General features: G+C 51.8%; 7 protein-coding genes across 7 annotated transcripts; 2 read left to right on the forward strand and 5 right to left on the reverse strand.

Moving 5' to 3' along the window:
- Window positions 1–672: 672 nt before the first annotated feature.
- ATEG_02057 (glycosyltransferase family 15 protein) lies at window positions 673–2,433 on the reverse strand (the record flags this gene model as incomplete). The annotated part of the gene is made up of 5 exons (XM_001211235.1): window positions 673–1,014; window positions 1,078–1,489; window positions 1,555–1,641; window positions 1,695–2,099; window positions 2,162–2,433. The coding sequence occupies 5 exons, from the start codon at window positions 2,431–2,433 to the stop codon at window positions 673–675; spliced, it is 1,518 nt and encodes a 505-aa protein (XP_001211235.1).
- A 3,343-nt stretch (window positions 2,434–5,776) lies between these two features.
- ATEG_02058 (PH domain-containing protein) lies at window positions 5,777–7,198 on the forward strand (the record flags this gene model as incomplete). Its single annotated transcript, XM_001211236.1, has 3 exons — window positions 5,777–6,010; window positions 6,105–6,839; window positions 6,959–7,198. The coding sequence occupies 3 exons, from the start codon at window positions 5,777–5,779 to the stop codon at window positions 7,196–7,198; spliced, it is 1,209 nt and encodes a 402-aa protein (XP_001211236.1).
- A 468-nt stretch (window positions 7,199–7,666) lies between these two features.
- On the reverse strand, window positions 7,667–9,211 carry ATEG_02059 (DMT family transporter; the record flags this gene model as incomplete). The annotated part of the gene is made up of 5 exons (XM_001211237.1): window positions 7,667–7,948; window positions 8,028–8,431; window positions 8,487–8,607; window positions 8,668–9,033; window positions 9,092–9,211. 5 exons carry the CDS (start codon window positions 9,209–9,211, stop codon window positions 7,667–7,669), a joined length of 1,293 nt encoding a protein of 430 aa, XP_001211237.1.
- Window positions 9,212–9,831: 620 nt separating this feature from the next.
- On the reverse strand, window positions 9,832–11,172 carry rab7 (Rab family GTPase YPT7; the record flags this gene model as incomplete). The annotated part of the gene is made up of 5 exons (XM_001211238.1): window positions 9,832–9,941; window positions 9,992–10,139; window positions 10,193–10,579; window positions 10,747–10,868; window positions 11,097–11,172. 5 exons carry the CDS (start codon window positions 11,170–11,172, stop codon window positions 9,832–9,834), a joined length of 843 nt encoding a protein of 280 aa, XP_001211238.1.
- An 88-nt stretch (window positions 11,173–11,260) lies between these two features.
- On the forward strand, window positions 11,261–12,000 carry ATEG_02061 (ATG16 family protein; the record flags this gene model as incomplete). The annotated part of the gene is made up of 3 exons (XM_001211239.1): window positions 11,261–11,345; window positions 11,383–11,777; window positions 11,842–12,000. The coding sequence occupies 3 exons, from the start codon at window positions 11,261–11,263 to the stop codon at window positions 11,998–12,000; spliced, it is 639 nt and encodes a 212-aa protein (XP_001211239.1).
- A 372-nt stretch (window positions 12,001–12,372) lies between these two features.
- dot1 (histone methyltransferase DOT1) lies at window positions 12,373–13,515 on the reverse strand (the record flags this gene model as incomplete). Its single annotated transcript, XM_001211240.1, has 1 exon — window positions 12,373–13,515. The coding sequence occupies one exon, from the start codon at window positions 13,513–13,515 to the stop codon at window positions 12,373–12,375; it is 1,143 nt and encodes a 380-aa protein (XP_001211240.1).
- Window positions 13,516–14,374: 859 nt separating this feature from the next.
- On the reverse strand, window positions 14,375–16,472 carry ATEG_02063 (uncharacterized protein; the record flags this gene model as incomplete). Its single annotated transcript, XM_001211241.1, has 3 exons — window positions 14,375–14,881; window positions 14,935–16,316; window positions 16,379–16,472. 3 exons carry the CDS (start codon window positions 16,470–16,472, stop codon window positions 14,375–14,377), a joined length of 1,983 nt encoding a protein of 660 aa, XP_001211241.1.
- Between the last annotated feature and the right edge of the window lie 416 nt (window positions 16,473–16,888).

Genomic DNA, 16,888 nt, shown 5'->3' on the forward strand with positions numbered 1-16,888 from the left:
TATTGAGCGTGATACTCGGACAGTGCGAGAGAGAGGAAGTCGAGAATTTCATCATCATAATGATCTAAATCCCTTCAGCGTCCGGACTACACGCTTCGACCTAGCGGGATGGATGTCGGGGTCTTCTGGTCGGACTGAGCGCGAGTCGCTTCTTTCGATCAAGAGCCAACCAGGAGGCGTCGCGAGAGATGGCTAGATCCCCCAAAGAGATCCAGGTCGTCGGGGGTCTGGAAACACTGGCGGTACCCTCGTTCCGACAAACGTGTAAGAAACCTCGTATGCGGAAAGGCGCACCTCCAGAAGCAACGGAGATCATCAGACAGCATGTGTCCTGACGACGCGGACATCTGCGAAGAAGGGACGGGCGCCTGTCCGAAGACTGTCCTCGGTGCTCGTCCGCCTCCACGAGACTGCGGAATCCAAGTGAAACATACAAAGCACGCTAGATGAATTGGTCAAGTATAGACGAGAGTGGTGCACAACCATCTTTCAGGGACGAAGCCGTCAAAAACCGTGAAAACGCCGTCCAGAACCCCACAGCCAACAAACATGCAGGCTCAAGCAAACAACTCCAAGGGCGATCCGAGTAAATGCTCATAGTCGAACAAAGTAGGTACGGAAACGAGGAGGTGAAAGATTATACAACGAACAATTAAAAGAGTATGCCCCAGTCTATGGGGATGCCCAACCTCCAGCAACCTCTACCCACTCGGCGAGACAGCTGCCCTGCTTGCCCTCGACATCCACGATATCTGTATCACACCGGCATCTGCAGCCCACACCGTTCTCTTTGACCGGGTCGGGGTTGGCCCAGTATTCGTCTTCTTCAATGCGCGCCTTTTCATCCTCCGTGGTGGTCTCGAGCCATGGGATGCGAGGCAGCTGGCGGGCGGGGGCATTGGCGGGACAGTGCTGGATGGTAGTGTGCCGGTAGCCGAAATCGCGGAAGTAGTGGATGTCGGCGGGAGACAAAAGAACACCGGCGGCGAGAGAGTGAATGGGTGCATCACCCCACTGCGACAGTGGTTAGAATTTAATGCGCGGTTTGAATCAGAGACCAATGTGGGGAGAACGTACTCTCTCAGTCCAGAACCCACCGCTTCTGTCCATCATCTCGAAGAATTCCTCGTACTCCTTGCTGCGGAACCAGTCCAAGCGAGCGATCTCAAAATTACTCCAGAAATGGCACATGTTATACTTTTCGCCTTCCATGGCTTCCGGGTCGATATCAGGAACCGTGTTTTCGCCAGGCTCATTCTGCAGAATTTCCTCGGGAAGCTTGTCCTTGTTTTCTTCTTCGGGCTTGGGCTCTTCCTCCTCCTCAGGCCGCTCGAGGAACATCTCCCAAAGTCCCTTGGACTTGAGATTGTGCTTACGCTTGTACGCAGATGCGTAGCGGAAGATGTTAGGGACAGTCTCACGCAGTTCTTTGACGGCGATCGTAAATCCGTAAGTCTTGTTCGCGTTGGCCATTTCAATGAAGGGATCGCTAAGGATTATGTTAGTGGATCGACACCAAGAAGGGAATGTAACAGGCCCAGGAAAGGAGCATACTAGGTAATGTCACAGAAGTACTTGATCTCGGGCTCCAGACGCCAGTACCACTCGTACTTCATGAGGAGAGGGTGCTTGTAGAAGAACCTGGCAGAAGATTAGTATGCCAGAATAGAGACAAGTCCCCGATATGTACTCACCCGGAATAGAATCTACACATGTGATGGTAGCTCTCCATTCCTCCATACATGATGGCAGCATCTCCCTGCTTTCTGATGCCCTCCCGGGCAACCTCGTGGTCAACCCACTTGGGGTAACCCCACATGGTATCGTCGATCTTGCCGAACTCCACGGGGGCGCTTGTGTAGTTCTTGACGGTCTCCTTGAATTCGTCGTCGAAGTCACCGTCGTTCAGGAACACGTAGGGGTAGTGGAACCACCGGTTGAAGTGACGCTCGATCGATTTCAGGGATTGCACCACACCGTCAATCTCCTTGTTCCGAGCAAGGACAACAAAGGCCGCGTTAGCGCGGGGGGCATCCACTTCCTTCTCAACGGCACGGCATCCGGGCGCGAAGACCTTGTCGTATTTCTCACTGATTTTCCTGAACGGATCAGAAAGGTTAGCAAAGCGCATGCGTCGGGATCACAGACACACGAGACGAACCTGATAGAAGGCGGCGTACCCGCCGGAATTAGAATGCCCCCAGGCGACGAAGGATGTCGCACAAAAAGGAGCAGAACAAGAACTATTACAATGCACGGGAATAGTAAAACAAAGCCCAGGGGTATGGAGATGGACGAGTTGCCCTTCAAACGTATCCGCCGGCGAAAGAAAGCGAATCTGGAGAGATTGCGGCCCTTCTCACGCGAAGAGTCATCTAGAGGCAGACTCGGCGAGGAGGGCAGCCATTTCGAAATCCGTTGCTTTAGGCCCATGGGTGCAGAGTGGCCACGCTGTGTCGATTCACGGTGGACGAGACAGAGCACAGCTATCAAGATCCAATCAACACAGACGGAATTCCCCAAGAACCAAACTTATTTTGATCGAGGGCCTCGGGAATCGGAAATGTCGAGCGTGAAGAATCACAGTTCGCACGCGAGTCACAATAAGGCACGGCTGCTCAGCGGGTGCCCACCACCGAATCGCTCCGCAATATGAACAGTGGAATGAAATAAACGACTATTATAAAGATGACTGTGTGAGAAAGGGGGGATGGGCGAGAGAAAGAGAAAGAGGAAGAGAAGCGAAAGACGTGAACGAATGACCCGGAGGAAAGCCTCCTTTCTCAAACGATTTCCCTTTTCAGTTGACCAGGGGACAACTGAGCCGGGGAAACGCGGGCGGCAACGCAGGAGACCGATGTCCTGAGTAGTGAGGTCGAAGACGCCAATACTGTGGACGAGGTCATCAATCACGACGACGTTGGGGGAGAATGACGGGGAACGGTCGAGGTTGGCGGGAGGCGGTTATGAGGTGAAGGCTCGAAAGGATATTTTGGGGATGGGGATGGGTGGAAAGTTCCGCCAAGCCCAGGGAGGCGCAAGCGGCCATGGTCATCGTGCGGTAATCTTACCATACTCTCCAAATTGGATCCCGCAGGTTTGTCGTATGGTTACTGTATGGTATTTGGTACAGTATTTTTTTGCTAATTTGGATTTTTTTTAGAAACCAGAAAGACCGACCAGGTTTTATAAGGCTGTTTTTTGATCATGAATAGATCAGGACATACTGAGGTATCTACCTATAATATTAACCTGTTCGGCTGGATTAGGTATTATGAACTGCCTGGTAAGTACCTATGTACCTACCAACGCAAGTCCTCCCTCCATACAGCTCCCTATGGTGGATTTGCAGAGAAGGGTCATGCCTTGAATCGACAGTCACAGGGTCTCATGGCTACCTTATGCAATGTTGACTATCTGATTTGTGCGTCGACATGCAAGACGCGTCCTCCTGAGAGCAAACAGTTGGCAGAGCTGTCAATTGCCTGCATATGTGATAGATACAGCCGTTTTGAGTTCAAGATCAACGTGCTGATCTGGCCCAAAGGGTCAATAAAGCAGATACAGTGTTCTACCTGGACCCTGGACCCTGAAGGAGATATATTCAACTGACATTGTTCCTTTGGGTGATTCATTGATTGTTATTATTATTGAGGAATCGAAAGACCGGCTTGAATCTTTTGGTAATTCATTACTCGCTGGCTTGAGGATTAATCTATTTCTTGTTTTCCCTTGGGTCTAGATTAATAATAACACCGATGGTACTTAACTAGTCGTCAAACGGAGAACTCGATCCGGGATTATCTAACCCCATCGATGCAACGGTGGCTTTGTGTTATTAAGTGCTAACCCGAATTGATGGAGGGAAATCCGTCCAAGTGACCGGGGTCGAGATAACGCAGCCAAGAGATATGCATAGAGCCGAGATCCCTTGTCCCGTCAGTGGATAGGTATGTTTTGAGTTGAGGATATCTTGTTATGATGTCTAGGACTTACTCCGTAACTAGTACTTAGGTCAAGGGAATTGTAGACATCATAGTTGGTAGGTATTGTTGATACTAGCCGAATATCAGACGGGGAGACGATTAAATAATAATAATAATAATAATTAATAATAAGGATAATAGTACCTAATAATAATAATAGGATGGAAGACATACGCAACTATGGAGTACTTGTACTTGGATTGATACATAATTTCCCTATTTCGTAGGTCCAGAGCGACTCGGCCCGACCACCCTGGACAGGAAAGTACGGTACGGTACGGTACGGGAACACATGGGGCGGGAGCCGGTGGCCACGGGCACGGGTGAGACCAGTGGTAACAAAACCGAGCGGTTAAATTTCGGTCAGGATGATCGAGAACCCTGAAATCCGCCCCACACGTGACCCTGGCGCTACGGGGATCTGTCAAGGTGGCCTTTTTTTGACGCTGACCCTGAATCAGCCTGTCCCTAGTTATGTTGGTAGGTAGGTAGGAAGGTAGGTATTATTTGCGATAGCATCAATAGCACTACTACGACGTAGTGGTTAGTTGTCAACAATTCAAAGGTCACTCGATTCTTCTCGTTCACAGAGTACTCCGTATTGACAGGCCTAGTCGTTTCATCCCTTGTCTGTGGGTTGGTTTCTCCTGCAGTGTGCATTACGATTGCCAGGGCAGAGCCCATCGAGTCGCGGCTCTCCATTGGTGGATGCAGTTTGTATTTGCTTGGGAGGTAGGTACCTGGGTACATAGATTGGATGCATGAATCAAGGCGGTATTATCAGTCATCAAGAACAATACAATATGTAGGTGAGGAGTACGGGGTATGTAGCTAGCTGTCCCGACGTGGCTTCCAGGGCGACCATGATGTAGGTACACCAACCATGCATAGAGCCTGTCCGCAGGTGGAGATTAGAGAGGTCACTGGTGTATAGGGGGAGGTATCAATATATATGTAGATACCTTATAGATCAGGAATGACCTTGGTCAGGTGTCATTTGATTATTGGATATCATCAGTAGAGTATGTTTGTAGTCATAAATTATGTTCTGATGACTCCATGACTTCCACCTGAACAATGTATATATCGAATGTTATTCATGGCTGCTAAAAGTCCTTATATCCAGGTCATATTCACCTAATATCATCCAACAATACTCCAATGCTTTCATTAACAATTTGAATAGTATGGGTGAGTGACCAAAAAAAAAAAAAAAAACGAAAGGAATGAAAAGATATGAGGATCTTCCTGAAACGTCTCAAGCCGGCGTTAGTGCCGCTAAACAGAAGAAGGATTAATTCGGTCATGCTTCTCCTATCATCGGCCTCTGGAGTCTGGACTGACCAAAACAGATGAGGCTTTCCTAAAAGGGGCTCTGTTCTGTTTGGGTCACGCATGTGTCATCATCCATCCTAATTAATTATTCATTCTCCTCCCTCTACACACACTCTCTTCCACCCCCCCCAGGTTCCGGTGTCTCTTTTCCTCCAATCTCCAATGCTCCTTGCGACACAGCCTCTTCCTCGACCTTGCTGACAGGCGACACGATTTCAACACCGGTTCTGCCTGCCTCGACTAGGCCTCCATTCCCTATTTATGGAGGCTGATTGTCCCCCGCCTCCGCTGTATATGCGCCGTCCGCCCGGACTACTATAAACTTCATTTCCCTGCGTTGTGCAGCGTGCGCTTGCTTTGGAGAGCGCCGGCCGCGCGCGCGCTCACACAGCTCCCCACCGCAACTCTCTCTCCGCCTAATCTCTAATCGATAATTTTATCTTGGAAGCTCCGCGATGTCGGCTACAATGAATCCATCCGGTCCAGCCTCGTGCCTCTCAACCTCCGACGGACATGCCAAAACTCCCGCAATCCAACTCCCTGACGGTACCGTCCAGCACTCCTCTGCTCAGCTACGTCCCACCCCGCCGACCGCAAACTATCGCAACGGCCATGTCAATCTGGACACTTTTTCGCCTGTCAACGAGAATGGAAGCTTTGAGTTTGATCGAGTCTTGAAGAGCGGGAAGGTGCATCGTCGCGTGAAACACAAACATGTCGGTGGCACTACAATGAAAAATCAGAACCTCTCCTCAGTTTCCACGGCTGACCTTTCCTCCTTAGGCATTCCGCGCCTCATGGAAACCCGCGTATCTTGTTCTCCGACCAAACCTCCTGTCCGTCTACAAAGACGAGGAAGCCACCAGACTCCGCGCCTCCATTACCCTCTCCGAAGTGACGGCGGTCGCGCCGGTCCGATCCCCTCGGTCGTCACGGCAACATGTCTTTGGGATTTTCTCCCCATCGAAGAACTACCGTTTTCAAGCCTTGTCGGAAAAGGATGCGGAGGACTGGGTCCAGCGCATCTGCCTGGAGACTCGCGTAGACGAAGAAGACGAGGCGCTGCTTGCCATGTCTAATAACAAAGGGAAGACCGCCGCGGCCAACCGACCGCGCATCGACGATACAACCGACCATTCAGACATCGAGCCGCTGGGAAGGCCCAGTTCGCCGGAACTCGGCACCGCGCTCTCGCCGAGACGTCTCGGCCTCCATCAGGACTACTCGGGACACGACATCACTTCGTACTCGGAGTGGTCGGATGGACCAAGCAGTAACCCCAGTATTCCTCTCCGATCAAAACCCTCGATCCACAAACTGCCTGCCGGAGCTAGCGGGCAATCTCCTCCCTCACGCGACACCACTCGCGGCAATGAACCTGGAGTGCTGCGCGATCCAGAGCGAGTGGTCTGTAATGGCTATCTGCAGTGTCTTCGGATTAAGGGCGGTGTGCGCCAATGGAAACGGTTGTGGGTAGTTTTACGTCCGAAAAGCCTTGGCTTCTATAAGGATGAACAGGTACGGACGTCTCCAGAACTCCAGCCCCCACTTTCTCTTAGCGCGTGGTTCATGCTCTTCCGATTATTCCTGTTGCCTGGGCCGAAGAACACACCAACTAACCAGATCCCATTCAATAGGAATACTCTGCCGTCAAGATCATCCCCATGTCCCAGGTGATCGATGCAGCCGAAGTCGATCCGATGTCCCGATCCAAACGCTTTTGCCTCCAGATCATCGCAGAAGAGAAGTCGTACCGGCTGTGCACGACAGATGAGGAGTCTCTAGCAAAATGGCTTGGGTCTCTAAAGAGTATCCTCGTTGCCCGCAAGAAGATGGAAACAGAGCCTGCGCCTGGTGCGGCAGCGCCAGCAGCATGAATGCGTGCAAAACTGCTAAAATATCTCGATCCTCACGATCGTCCTTCGTCTCATACCTCATTCTATACTGTCTTATTAATTCTGTTCTCCAGAGTCAGGTGGCTCTTTGCATTCCTTACCCTTGTTCTTTGTGTCCTGTTGATATGACATACTCCTACATACCCTTGGCTTGATGATATAGATGTTTATTTCATCCCTACATGCTTTTTACGCTAATGCTCTTGGCTTGTTTACATATTAATGGTTTCTCCGTGGACGATCACGAGTCCAGTGTACTTTTACTTCTCACGGCCCTAATGTTGACTCTACATACCTAATTTACTAATACATACTGTGTTGTGAATAGCCATACCTTCGCCTGGTTTATGGTAGAACGGAAATTGTCGTGGGCGAAAGAGCCTGCATCTAAGAATAATGTCTATGTACACGAGATGAAAATACGTTAAAGATAAATTCTAAAGACCCCTGCTATCGCTCCGTGTCCTCCCACGGCACAGAACCATACCTCCCCGCAGGGGGTTCTTCTACCTCCGTCTGCTGGCTCTCGTGGTTCACAACCAAGAAGGACAGGAACACGATAGTAGCGCCGACCCAGTACAAGGCACTCGCATACTGTCCCTGCAGGACGATCTGTCCAACGAGAGAAAGCGGAATAGTCAAGCTGAGACCGACAGTGACAACCAGAGGCGTAGTAAGGAGCATGGCATAGGCCCAGCAGATGTCCGAAAAGAACGATGAGAAAGAGTTGACCTGCCCAGCCAACCGATTAGCACCGACATTCCTAGCGCAAGGCGAGAGCAAAGGGAAGAGAAGAGAAGAAGACACCCACCCAAATAATCGTCCAAACCCTCGCGGTATCCGGCAGCGCGAACGGCTCGATACCCGTCCAATGCAGGATAATAAAACCGGGCCAGAGCAAGAACACGTTGAAAAGCCCGACCAGCCCGAAGAACAGCTGCATGTTGACGCGGGATTCGTCGCCGACCTGTTTTTTCAGCACGATCGTGTACACGCCGTACAGGACCGCGCTGAAGCCGGCCATTGCGTCGCCGAGCGCGATCTCGCCGGCTGTTTTGGACGGAAACGTGCTGCCTGTGTCGCTTGGGTCGGGGCCTGAGAGGTCGACGCGCGAGATGAGGATCATCCCTGTTAGGGAGGCGATGACGCCGGCTAGCTTGCGGATGGTGAATTTCTCGACACCGATGGCGGCACCGAAGATGAGGGTCCAGACTCCTGGGTGATGGGGTTAGTTATGCAGGAGAAAGATGAGGGGGTCCGGGGAGCTAACCGCTGGTCGAGGTGAGGATGGTGGTGCTCCCCACGGTGGTATACTGCAAGCACGCCATGGCGAAGTAGTTCGCCTGGATACGGAGATTAGCTTGGGGCGTGCTTCCGGGTTGGCGGATCACCTACAGAAAACTACAGGGGTTAGCACATTCGACGTGGTTCCTGGCGAAGCATATGCTTACCCATAACAGACAGAACTCGAAGCTCAGTCTCGCGGTGGCTTTCAAGCCCAGCTTGGACGGTTGGGTCTTGTCATCCAGCGCCGCAGTCACCCGGGCAGCGTTCCAGGATTCAGGGTCCACGGGTCCATCATCGCTATCCCGGCCTTCCGCGCCATGGTGCAAGATGCTCTGAATCTCTGCCTGCGAGCTATCGGCGTCAAGGTGTTGTAGGAGGTCCCCAAAGCTGCGGATGTGGGAGAGCTTGTTCGTGCGCCAAAGCCGCCAGACACGGCCTAGAACGATCGTGAAGAGCGGGAGGATGAACAGCGAGGTGTTGATGTAGGTCACGAAGAACGGCTTGGAATATGTATCGTCCGCGAAGATTGTCTGAGCAGAGGACGAGTTAGATACTTGCACCCGCGCATTGAGTATCGGGAACGCTCACGCTGGCCAGAAAGTTCGACGCAGTCCACAGGACGACCACGATCAGAAGCAGACAAATCCCAAGAGTGCGCCTGGCGACCCCGCCCAGTATTGAGCTGCTGGGCCTGCGAGTATCGTCCATTTGAAGCGAGTTGCTTAGCAGCCGGGAGGCGGGTTGGTCGTACACATGCCAAAATCCCTCAGGTTGCGATATTGCGGAGAATCCGGGAGTAATATTTTATGGGATATGCCGCAGAGGGAAGGGATGCGGCAGCCGACTATCGCAGGTGATTGTCGGGGGTAGGAGTATCATGGGATGAGGTGCCTGGAGGCAAGGGAGAGACGCAAGTGATGATGGTCGTACTAGAACGTATCGGGGGTTCCGATACGCCTGATAAGCGCTCTTACTGCTGCTCACCGCCAAGCATCACGAAATGCCTCTCCTTAAACACGCAATGCAGATCTACTTACTACTAACTATTTACTCAGTAGATCAGTAGACAACAAACGCATTGATATTCCCGACTCCTCAAACACTACGCGCTATCTTCAAATAAAAGAACCCCGAAGGCATGCGACCCGGAAACCACAGACTATAGGTATTTGGTACACGAGGGACCCAAGACTTCGATGATAGACATTCAAATGTGCAGACTAGGCCATCCTCCGGTGCACGGGAGAGAAGAGTCTACAAAACAAGAAACCTGAACAATCAAGACACGGAGCTGTAAATCATGGAAAGACATGTCTTTCACGAGGGTATCAACAGGCACATCCATCCCGATCGCTGTCTAGATGGATGTTGATGGGGTCGCTGAATTCACCGCTAAACTCCTCGGCCTCTTCCTGAGCCAGAGCACTCCGAGCGATGACTAAAGCGTGTCAGTGAAACGATGTAAAAAGCCAGTAGCAGCAGACTCACCTTCGAAAGCCTGTTCGACGTTCACTGCTTCCTTGGCACTAGTCTCGAAGTAGGGGATGTTGCCTTTCGACTGGCAGAAGGTCATAGCCCGCTTCGAAGAGATCATCCGCTTGCTCTCCTCGACATCAATCTTGTTACCGATCACAACCTGTCCATGGTCAGTGCGGAAACATCGGAGAGGCGCATATTAAGGTATCATACGAAGGGAAAGCTTTCTGGATCTCGGGGGCTGGCCTGGATCAAGAACTCATCCCGCCAGCTGTCGAGGGCCTCGAAACTCTTCGAGTTGTTCACATCGTATACTAAAACGCAGCAATCGGCTCCACGGTAGAATGCAACGCCCAGGGACTGAAAGCGTTCTTGGCCGGCCGTATCCCAGATCTGTAGATCGTGTATTAGCCTCGGGTACATAACAGGTCGAGTCATCTGGGGACGTGCCTGCATCGTTACCAGACGGTCGTCGACCAGAACTTCTTTTGTGAGAAAGTCGGCGCCGATGGTGGCCTTGTAGCTTGCGCTGAACTTCTTGTTGACATATTGATTCATCAAGCTCGTCTTTCCAACGCCGCTGTCGCCCAGGATGATCACCTGCAGATCCAGAAAGGTTAGCAGAACCGTTCTGCACAGAGCCGTTGTCCAATGTTCTAGACTGATCTGATCGAAACTAGCTGTTTCCTATCCAGCCAGATCTGCAGGTTCCATTATAATGCCATAGGCACCTGGTACGCCCTAAGCTTTCATGCGTGGAAACCTACCTTCAACAGGACCTTCTTCCGTGACGACATGGCTGTGGTCGTAGAGATAAGAGCTACGAGGCGCGGGACGAGGTAGGCAGACGCAGTATCCGAGATATTATATAGCGAGGAGAGAAGTGACTCTACACCAGCAGAGTTAGTCGACGACGCAGTAGAGGGAATATGATGGAAGTTACCTAGGTAATGAGGAGAAGTTGGGACAAGTCGAGTTGGTTGGGTGAGCTAGCGGAGACGGCTGGTTTCGATGATGCATGCGCCGCCGCCGCAGAGAGGGGAGGCGGTCAACCAGGCGGTGTGCCTGAAATCCCCCGACAGATGACTTCATCTCCAGATCACCCACCATCTCATACCTCCGATCGGCACATTCCTCCCTCCGTCCTTGAATGTGGCAACAGGCTGGGCGTCGTCTAGGGCTGATACATCCATTGTCCATAGATTGTACTGACACTCGCGCCATAATGTCTTCGTATCTCATCTGAAACACCGTCGCAACCCGTGATCATCCATTAATTAGATGGCCCACTGGAGGGACGAGTTCTCCGCCGCGTTGGCCGCGAGAGATCGGCGAGAGAAGGCCAACGCTGCGCTCTACGATGCCTGTATGACCAAACTATGTTCTTTACTTTTCAAACAAAGGGACTGAAATTCGAATAAACATCCGACTAACGAACGCCTCCGATGTAGACACCCACCTTGCCGATCGCACGGCCCAGGCGCCAACGGTGGTCTCAGCCCAAGCCTCCCCTCCTGCTACGCCTTCGTCAGGAACCAAAAAGCAGCCTGTCGGCGCAGCTGGTCTGTCGCTGCAGGAGGCCCTATCTGCAACCCGTGCAGACCTATCGGAGGCGCAGCGATCCCGCTCGGAGCTGCAGGAGCAACTCGCGCGCGCAAACGCCGAGTTGGAAAAGCTACGCAAGAAGAATACACAGGATCAGCGCCGTGTGAGGACGCTAGAGTCTGAAATTACGCATTTGCAGAAGCGCCTCAAGGATCTGGAGGGGGAGCTGAGGGGGAAGGCCAAATTGCTGGACGTATGTTCTGTCCTGTTCTTTTCTCGCACCGCACCTATGGATTCACTGACTAGATGGCCTACAGGACTTCCAAGACGAGATTGCATCTTTATACCTCCAGCTCAACATGGCGGAGGAGAAATCCAACAAGTATCAGCGGGAAAACCAGGAGCTTGTTGATCGCTGGATGGCTCGAATGGGCGAGGAAGCAGAAGCTATGAACAAAGCCTCCAAATTTTCATGAAACGCATGTGCATCGTTTTGCGCTCAGTGATTCTAAATAGTTTTTTTGATTGGTGACGACTTTGGTCTGATGATATGTGCTGGCCATCGATTCTCTCCATGCATACTATGTATAAGATACCCGTTGTTTATTCACAATGCTGTTGAATCATAACGCAGTCACCGAATTTCCACATTGAGTTTGGACCAAACTTGGATCAAAATGGATCATGCAAGAAACAATGATGTCGTATCGGCATAGACACTGGACATGCGACACGTCGACGGTGCCGAAATTTATACAGTAATGGTTCTTGCGATATATACTGACCTCAAAAGACAGCAAGACAGTTCAAAAGTGTCTTGCGCTGAGACCAAGGGGGTATGCATTGGCTCACCCCAGACTCTCCGCGAACGCTTTCAGCCTCGAGCTGTCTTTCGTGGCGATGAAATATGTGCCGCCAACGTCGGTCCAACTGACACTATTGGACCAGTAGTTTCGCTGCTTGACCTTCAAAAGGTTAATCGGAGAGTTGAGATTCCGCGACTGGATCTTGTGGCCGGCCGGGACAAATGACTTTAGGGAGACGATTTGGCAACCCTCTTTCATATCCAAGAAATGGTTGACCAGCTCGGTATTAAGCTGTGGCGTAAAGGCCTGGTTGTTGATCAAGATAACATCGGCCCGCTTCAGGACATCGATGATGCTCTGTTCTTTCAAAAAATCACCTCTGACTAGGTGAGTCTTTCCTGGGGCGATTCCCCATAGCCGACATCGGGCCTTGAACTCGGTTTGTTGGAGCTCAGCCAGTTCACATGCGTTCTGCATCATTTCACAGCCCCAACTTTCACAGCCGATTTCCAAAGCGGCCTGCAGAACGACATTACCGACACCGGAGCCCAGGTCCACGAACACCATGTTCGATTTTAATTTTGTCTCCTTGAAAATCGTGCTGATGAAACGCGGGAGGAGCTCTCCATATACGTTATCCGTTCCATTCTCATACTGGCGAAGAGATTCAACCCGGGGAGAGACGGTGCGCGAGTATATTTGGGTCAAGATCCGCTCCACGAGGGGTAGTGTGAGTCGATGGGTCGAGTCTAGCTTCTTCGCAATAGTCCCGTCCCGTCGCAACCGTTCGATTGTATCATTGTAGTCCGCGACAACCTGGCGAAAGTCCGTTTCGGAGGAATGCGCAAGTGCTCGCCGAAGCTTCCGCTTAATGCCCGTCGACTCATTATTGAAGACATCCGCTTCTTCTTCAGGCACGTAGTGTTGAGAAACGATGTCGATTACCTGGAAAATGTCGTCGATGGGTCGAAAATCGTCCTTGTCTCGAGGGACGACAAGGTTGTACCTAAAGCCAAAGCCGTTAGTGACCAGCTCATCTAACAAGTTATTGACCATCTCATACCGTTCTTTCGGCGAAGCACTGGGGTACTGTAGGAGAATCTCGGTCGGCCGACCCTCCTCGCCAAACGCCGGCTTGAAGCTCCCCGGCTTCTGCACCGACGTGATATCAGCCGCATGCACCATGGGCAGCGGCTTGACGCCTTCCTCTGTAAATGCCTTCAACGAGCGTACTCGTCTCGCCAAGTCTGGTTCCGCGCTATCCTCCGTCCGGGCACGTTTGCGCACTTCGAAAGAGGTGTCCGTGTCGCTGTCATCGTCGTCACTCGAGAGCCGAAGCTCGGGGGTTTGGCGCTTTCTACTTTGTGACGGGGTCCCCAAACGTCGCTTTGTCGAGGTATGGTCTGGTTCCCTCGAGGCCGATCTGCTTATCGAGTCGCGGGCTTTCTTGACCTTCTCCGCCGGGGATCTTCGAGACGAGGAAGCCGGTGTTTGCGACACGGATCTGGACGGAGGCGGCGCGGGACGAGACTGGACGACTTTGCGGATTTGAGGTTTCTTCGGTTGTAGCGAAAAAGCGCCCCCTTTCTGAAGGTGGTCGAAAAAACCCATCGGGGGAGGATCGGTGAGGGTCGCTCCGAGCGCAGTCTAATGAAAAACACGCGTTGGGCCGATGTATGACGGTAGTGATGAGGAAAATGCTCGGAGAAGAATATGTCCTAGTCTAGTGAATGCAAGTGAAAGAATATGCGCATGAACAGGCACACAAATAATAGGTACGAGGTATCGAGAGAGAAAGAGGAAAAGGAGACAAAGGGTGGGTGGTACGAGCGAGTAAAGAAGATGCGGCCGCGAAAGAAAGCCGCCGCCGCTGCGGAACCAACAAAAAGCCCCGATCCGATCCCTCCGCCACTCCGCCTCGCGTGGCTGCCTGACTCAGCCGCTGTCCCATGGTTTACCCAACTACATCATCTTGTACGACAGATCAAACATTGTACTATCATTGTACTAATAATTCATTCTAGACGCGACATAGGTATTCTGTTCAGCTTACCATCGGATGTGGCCCCTCACGCGCAGGCCGCTTCACTGAGGGCCTTGGTACACATCTGGGGCTCTTGACCCTCAATATCGGGGTGTCAGGCCTGGCGAGAGTTGAGTGCATGTTGCCATCAGGAGCTCTCAGCTGTTCATTCTGCCCAAGAGACGACTCAACAGTCCCGCAGACCTCACCGGATTCGCGGCCCTGGGCCTGCTCTTTCCCGCTGAATCGCACGCCTAAACGTCGCAAGGCCGGATTGATATCGTCCGGGCGGATGCAGCATTCGAAGAGAACCAGCTTTGATGTCTCCTTCGCGGCCCTCTCCAAGCCATATCCCAAGTCATCAAGTGTATGTATCTGCATGGAAATAACGCCGGCATCTGGATTGACCGCTTCCTGCTCTTCCCAAGGGTTGTGGTTCGGACAATGGGACTGGTTGGAGACCGTTCGAGCTAAGCTGGCGTAGTTCCAGTTCGCAATATAATTATAGGGCCCATCGTTGATCACAACCTAGAGCACATTTAGTCTCTTTGGGACTGGTGTTTTCTCTCAGCATTACTGACCTCTGTGCGATACCCGAGATTGTTGAAGATAAACACAATAGGGTTAGTCTTCATGCGGACGATCGTGCTTAGTTCCTGGGCTGTCATTTGAAATGCACCATCTCCAATCATGATAATCGTTCGTCCTTCGGGACGAGCCAGTTGACATCCAAGGCCCGCAGGCAACCCCCAGCCAATGGATGCGTAGACTACCTGTGTTTGGTAGTAGCATCCAGAGGGAAGGCTGACGTCCTGGGAGGTGAACCAGGTTTCACCCGTATCGACTACCAATGTGTCTTTCTCACTCAGCAGCTGCTGGATACCATCCACGACACTAGCGAGAGTCACCGGCGACTCGGGCGAACTGATGGTTATGGTGACTGCAGGTGGTTCAGAGGACGTGCCATCTGGGTTTCTGAGACCTGCCAATTCCCGGACTGTTCGGTCATTTGAGGCGATATCCGACTTGATAAGCTCGGAAACCAGCAAGTTTAGGTCAATGCTACCCTGCAGCCCGTTCGGTAGCCTTGCACTGTTGTGCTGGAGGTCGATCATCCGGTGAGCTTCCTTGCCCAAGTTAATCGACCCAAGCATTTGAATATCACTCCACCGACCACCCAACACAACCCAAAGATCAGATTCGCGGAATACCTTTTCCGCTTCGAAATTGACCACAGTCGGCCACAGACACCCTGCGAACTGGCGGTGTGACTCGGGGAAGATTCTCGCGTCGGGGTGTACGAACACAGCGCAACCGAGCTTCTCTGCGAGATACAGGATGGCAGACTGCGAACAACTCAAGCGAGCTAGGCCGCCAATTAGAAGCACTGGATTCTTCGCAGCCTTCCAAGTCTGCGTGATCGCTTCAACAACGGACTGGTTCATCACCGGCATTATGGGAAGCATCTTCGACGTTAGAGGTGTTGGCCGTTGGCCAGGCGCGAGGCACGGTGTGTGCGCCAGGTCATTTGCCACCTCGATGTACACCGGCCGCGACTCCCGGAGACATGTCAACAGCGTATCATCCAGGACATCTAGTGCTGTCTCGATATTAGACACGCGGACAGCCGCGGCTGTGACCTCGCGGTACGCATGAAGCCCCAGGTCTTTCTTCTCATTGCTGGGGGTGTGATGGAGGAGTTGCTTGTCTGCTGACAGAAAACGGGCGTCTGGGCATCCAGAAATGACTATGACGCGCAGGTGCTCGGAGTATGCTCCAGCGATCGCGTTCAGAGCAGAGAGGCCGCCCACGATGTAAGGCACGACTGCAACGGCGACGCGATTGTTTGAGGCCCGGGCATATCCGTCTGCTGCGTAGCCCGTGTTCAGCTCATTGCAACATCCCACCATGTTCATGTTTTTGTTTTCCAGTAGAGTTTCCAGGAGTAGTAGGGCGGAGTCGCCTGTAGACGGCTGTTAGGTCTGGACTTGCGACGAGAGTAGACAGGGGAGGCTAGATATATACCAGGCACTGTGAAGAAGTGCTTCACACCAAGCTCCTCCATCCGATACGACAAGTATCTTCCAAAGTTGAACTCTGAGGGTGCAAAGCGTGGCATTGAAAGAGGCTCAACTTGATATCTTTCCGAATGATCTGAGTGTCTGAGCATGGGCAAGGCAACTTTCGCATGGCGTCGTCCTGTATAGATTATTTACATGTTAACAACATCAACATTCAAATGATTTAGGACTAGGAGAAGGGTTCAATACCAGAGCGGCCTCTGTAGCCTACCTGCTGAGGAACCGACATGGTGGAAACAGTCCAAATATATCTATGTATCTTTCTGATAACTTGAAGAATCTTAAAGTCCGCTGTAAAGTCCAACATATCAAGAGATGTTGAGATCCTTTTTATAACCTCTCCTTCTGAAAACGCCTTCTATGTCATTCATGGTGATCAAGTTTTCCAACTTCTCGACCTCTGCTGTCCCTAAACCTGTATCTTAGGACCTCGGATTTTAAAGCCATGCTTCCA

The sequence above is a fragment of the Aspergillus terreus genome, genomic scaffold (assembly GCF_000149615.1).
Source record: "Aspergillus terreus NIH2624 scaffold_3 genomic scaffold, whole genome shotgun sequence".
Lineage (NCBI taxonomy): Eukaryota > Fungi > Ascomycota > Eurotiomycetes > Eurotiales > Aspergillaceae > Aspergillus > Aspergillus terreus.